The following is a 5,073-nucleotide window of genomic DNA, read 5'->3' on the forward strand; positions in this document are numbered from 1 at the left end:
AGTAATCGTTGAAAAGTAGCGGAGGCGGCGTGTAATCCGAATGGAAGTACTTTGAACTGGAATAGTCCTTTTCCTGGTGCTATGAAAGCGGTCAAGGGTTTGCTTGCTTCGGAAAGTGGTACTTGCCAATATCCATTTTTTAGATCTAACGTGGTAAAATATTTTGCAGATTTTAACTTTTCTAGGATATGATTGATGTACGGTAATGGGTAGGCATCTTTTTCTGAGATGTCGTTGATTTTCCTAAAATCGATGCAAAATCTGTATCCGTTGTTATCCTTCTTTTTTACTAAGACGATGGGGGAACTGTACGGGCTATTAGATTTTTCTATCACGTTCTCTTCTAGCATCTTATCTATCTCATCGTTTATGATCTTCTGCATTGCCGGGTTTCGGAGCCTGTATCTTTGTTTGATCGGTGTATTATGTTTGAGTTTTATTGTATGTTCGGTTAGATGTGTTGTTCCTTTAATTTGTTTAAATTTCTCCAACTCTGTTAGTAACAATTCCTGTAATTGTTTTTTTTTCGGTATTGTTTAGTGTAGTACTGATGTCGAGCTGCTCTCGTTTCGGACTGTTCGTGAATTCCGGTATGTATGACGGAATATCTTCGGTCTGGTCGTCGGCCGCGGTATCGGTCGGTAGTTGGGTATATCTTCGGTCTGGTTGTCGACCGCGGTATCGGTCGGTAGTCGGTATATTTTCGGTCTGGTCTTCGACCGCGGTATCGGTCGGTAGTCGGTAGGTCGTTTTGTTATATATTTTGCTTCTCTGTTGGAGCGGATATCTTGCGGTTGGTGTTTCGTTGACCCTGGAATTGGTCGGTATTCGGTTATTGTCTGCATTGTACGATCTGGATCCGTGTTCTGTCCTGGTTGGGTATTGTTCTCTCCTTCTTACGCGATTTCTATTTAAGATGTTTGATAAATCAAGGCCCCATCTTGTTATTTCATGCATTCCCAGTACTACTTCTGAAGCTAGGTTTGGTAAAAAATGTAGCTTGGCTTTTCTCCAAACGTTGTCTATGGAACATTTTGCTGTAAAACAGATTTCTATGTTGATGGTTTTTCCATCTGCCAGCGTGATCTTTAAAGCTTTTCTGTCGCTTTTTGTTCCACATTGTTCCAATATTTTTTTACCTTTTTGTCCTATAAACGAATTTTGGGCTCCTGTGTCTATTAGTGCTCTTAACTTTTTACCGTTGCTGAACGTTATCGTTGTGTGGGGTCGTTGATCTGTATAGTGTGCGTAGCTGGAGGTTGTTAGGGAGGACTCTAAATGCTGACTGGGTTGCCTCCTTCTTGTCCAGTCCTGTTGGAGTTTTCCGGTCGGCTTCTACATTGGCAGTTATTGGAAGTTGTTCCTCGGGTTCCGCAATGGCTGCAGAAGAGTACAGCGATAGCTCTGCAGTTTCTTCTATTGTGGCCTCTGCGGCCGCATCTCCAACAACAAGTCTGTCTGTCGAAATTCTGTATTTTGTTATTACGACTATTTGCCTGTGTCCAGTCACACCTTGTATTGTTTCTGTTATATATTTCTTTTTGGACCATATCATATTCTTCCGCTAGTCTGATGATGTCCTGTGTTGACGATACGTCTTGCCTCTTTATATACAACTTGTATTTCGGGTTCATATTGGTGTATATCCTGTTTAGTTCTTCTTGGTGATTGAATTCACCATGTCTTCTGATCATTGTTTGAATATCAATGATGTAGTCTTTTACACCTTCGTTGTTTCGTTGGAGTCGGTTCCGGATTTGAGCTTCCAGAGATTGCGTGAGAACGGAGGAAACGAAGAAATTGCGGAAATCTTGTTCGAAGTCTTTTAATTCGTTCCAATATTTATTATTGTTTCTGTACCATAGTAATGCTTTCCCGTTTAATGTTTCTGGTAGAGCTTGTAAAACGTGGGTGTCTTGTAGGCCGTAAGCTGTCTGGAGTTCTTTCAACCGTTCTATGAATTCTATTGGGTCTCTTGAACCGTCAAAGTGTAACCCCCATTTGCGTACTATTTCCATCTTTCTTTGTCTGTCTTCCATCTGGTTTTCTTCTATTTCCTCTGGGTTTTGGCCTTTTTGAGTTGGTGCCTTGATGATCGCAACTAATCTCGCTCTTAGCTGGCTGAAATTCCCTTCCGTCGGCTGTTCTCTGTTTGTTAATTCGGCTATAAGTTCGTCTTTCTTTAATAGGTACACCCAACTAACCTTCGACGTTTCCGGAGCGTCTGTCATTGTTGAACTGTGAATCACCCTGTATTTGATTAAAATTTGAAATGTAGTACTGTCTCATGAAAATAAAATTCGGAATTCGGTCGGTATTATTGTTTAAAACGTATTTTTCTGCTCGGGCGCCATTTGTGATGTCCTCTCGTGGGAGTCACTATCCGGGTAGCTTTTAGACAGTCAGAGACAGAGTTCAAAATAAAAATAAAACTTTATTGTCTTCCTTAAATTAAATTGACAAAAATCTTATGTACATATTTACAATTTGGTTTAGTCTTCTCAGTACCTAGCCTATTTATTCAAATTAAGTTTGACCTTGTCATATGAAATTAGTCTTATCGGCAAGCGACTGTGTATTTGAAATTTTACGGGAACGTTGTATCGATTTAATAACAGCGGACGATAGGTACAAAGAAAGGAAAGGAACTCAACACGTCCCTTAAGTGATTCGGGTTAATAGGACACTCCTCGACAGTCTCAACACGACTGCTTCAGAGTACGGGTAGTGAAAGAGCTCAACACGCTCTTCGGGTAACGGCGGTATGGGACGGAACAACTTGTGAACTCAACACGTCCACAAGCCGGGGTAGGGAAGAAGAGAACCTTCAGTCAACACCTGTCGATTCTCTCTCTATGAGGAAATGTTGCGGTTTATAGAGCGGAGCTTGGTAATTAGTTTTGCCCTTTCTACTGTCGATACATTCCTACTTCATGGGTTGGTTCGCGCGCACGCTGGTTTAACGGTGATGGCTTGGACTCATCGTTACAAGGTGAATGAAGCATATTCCATATGTGGTCTCACCAGGGCATTATAGAGTTTTATAATTGTGGCCTTTAATACGGCCTTTTGTAATCCAGGATCTCCTTATCAATTTAAAAAAATTAATACCTTTTAAACATTTTGATTCTACACTTTGTATGAATGGTCCCCAGCTAAGGTTTTTGTCCACGTTTTTCTTGTTCAATTTTGTTCAGAATCTATTAGTACTTAATCGTTTGCAAACAGAAGAGTGGATATTGTGTCGTAACCCACATTTGTTCTTATTTTGTCACATTTCCGTTTAAACGAAAGTTAAACTAAAAAACATACCTGTTTTAAGCCTTTAATTCAAAAATCTTCAGACGTCGTCTTGCCTACTTTGAATGTGTTTGTACATCCTAATTATAGTTGTTTTACAGCTTTAATGGAACCTTTGCTGACACTATTATTTTTCACGCACAACTAAAACTTTTTATAGTCACCCATTATTAACTCTCAAAATTAGTCGAAGTACGAAATAAAAATGGAAAATATAAACTTGCAAGTTCCGACACGGGGAGTGTGACAAACCCCAGACAACTCTTGAAAGCGACACCATTCACGCTATATCTAGTTGCCCACTAACCTGACTGCATCAGATTGTAGACAAATATGTATTCGGAAGCTACTGAAGCGCTGTTGGCGTTTGTAGTGAAATTTGAACTTAAAACGGTTACTCTCTGAACTCTGGGGTCACACCCACGTGTCGGATGCAGGGTTAATCGTGAGTACCCCCATCTATACAAGAAGAGCGACGAGTTCTGAAGTCGTTTTGATCTTCTGATTCATTAACTTGTTTTCCAATTCGGTGTTTTAGTCCTCCTCCATAAAGACTTGCTACAGAACATCTTAAAATAATTCTCCTATAATTTTTAAAGTCGTTCCGGCTTCCTTTCTTATAAATAAAAGGTATGATGGCTCTATTCCATTCTTTGGATGGCAGTTCATCTTCGTTGAGGCACTTGTTAAAGATAACTGCAATGATCTTCATTAATTTATTCGGAGCTGGTGCTCCGAAGTAGTTGCTTATATTTGCTGGGCCAGGAGCTTTCCCATTCTTTATCTGCCCGACTTTTTTTCGTACTTCTGGTGCAATTGTTAATGCTTTTTGTTGTTTTACATTCTCTTCGTAGATATCTGTTGAAATATCTTCTTGAAACTCAATTTCATATTCAATTACAGATATTTTCCTAATCATTTTTCTTAGGATAACTAATAAAAAGTAATTCATATACATACTTTTTAATACTAAATATCATTAATGATATTTATTAACAAAATAGTCGAAGGATATTTACATCTTCATTTTTAATACAAAACCCGCTTCTGCATTCCACACCATCGCAATCCCTTATAACTTTCCGTATCATCGAACACATGTTTTATTTTCCCGTCTCGGCGGTTCACCTCTTCCTCCTTATTATCTCCCTTTCATCTTGCGATAAATTCGCGTTGGCAACTTCATGATAGTTATTTTCGTGCACACACTCATAAAAATTATGACGTTGCCGTTCGATTTTATCGGCACCGGATCGTTGGTCTTCATCGTAAAATATTATGTGTACGCTTGCCTACGGCAATGCCAATCTGCGATCCGAGCTCGAAGCTAGACGCTGCGTTAATACGGAAAAGCGTTAAAATTTGTTCCTAATAATGATAGCCACACCATGAAAATATAAAAGAGAGTAAATTCTTGATTAATATCTTCACGGATAAGTTAAAATAAACGCAAGTCCAATTAACAGTAAGATCTAACTTGGTTAAATGCTTGGTGAATTTAATGTAAAGTTTATCCTTATCAGTTATCATCTCTATAATGGCAAGAGTTTTACAACAGATTTCCGTAGTATTCCATTTATTGTTGCTCATTAATTTTATATACTAAAACGCTAAGGCATTTTCTTGTCCACCACTTTACTCAAAAACCATATTAGATAATTAAAATATTTTTTCGGAATATTATTAGTATTACGTATGAGATTGTCAAGATATACTTTTGGTACAAAAATTCACTTCCGGTTTTGAGATGACCGGAAGTTAAAATTTACTTTA

General features: G+C 38.6%; 1 protein-coding gene across 1 annotated transcript; it reads right to left on the reverse strand.

The window, feature by feature from the left end:
* Positions 1–3,739: 3,739 nt before the first annotated feature.
* Positions 3,740–4,219, reverse strand: LOC140434004 (uncharacterized). Its single transcript, XM_072521972.1, has one exon. The coding sequence runs from the start codon at positions 4,217–4,219 to the stop codon at positions 3,740–3,742; it is 480 nt and encodes a 159-aa protein (XP_072378073.1).
* Between the last annotated feature and the right edge of the window lie 854 nt (positions 4,220–5,073).

The sequence above is a fragment of the Diabrotica undecimpunctata genome, chromosome 2 (genome assembly GCF_040954645.1).
Source record: "Diabrotica undecimpunctata isolate CICGRU chromosome 2, icDiaUnde3, whole genome shotgun sequence".
In the NCBI taxonomy this organism is placed as follows: Eukaryota; Metazoa; Arthropoda; class Insecta; order Coleoptera; family Chrysomelidae; genus Diabrotica; species Diabrotica undecimpunctata.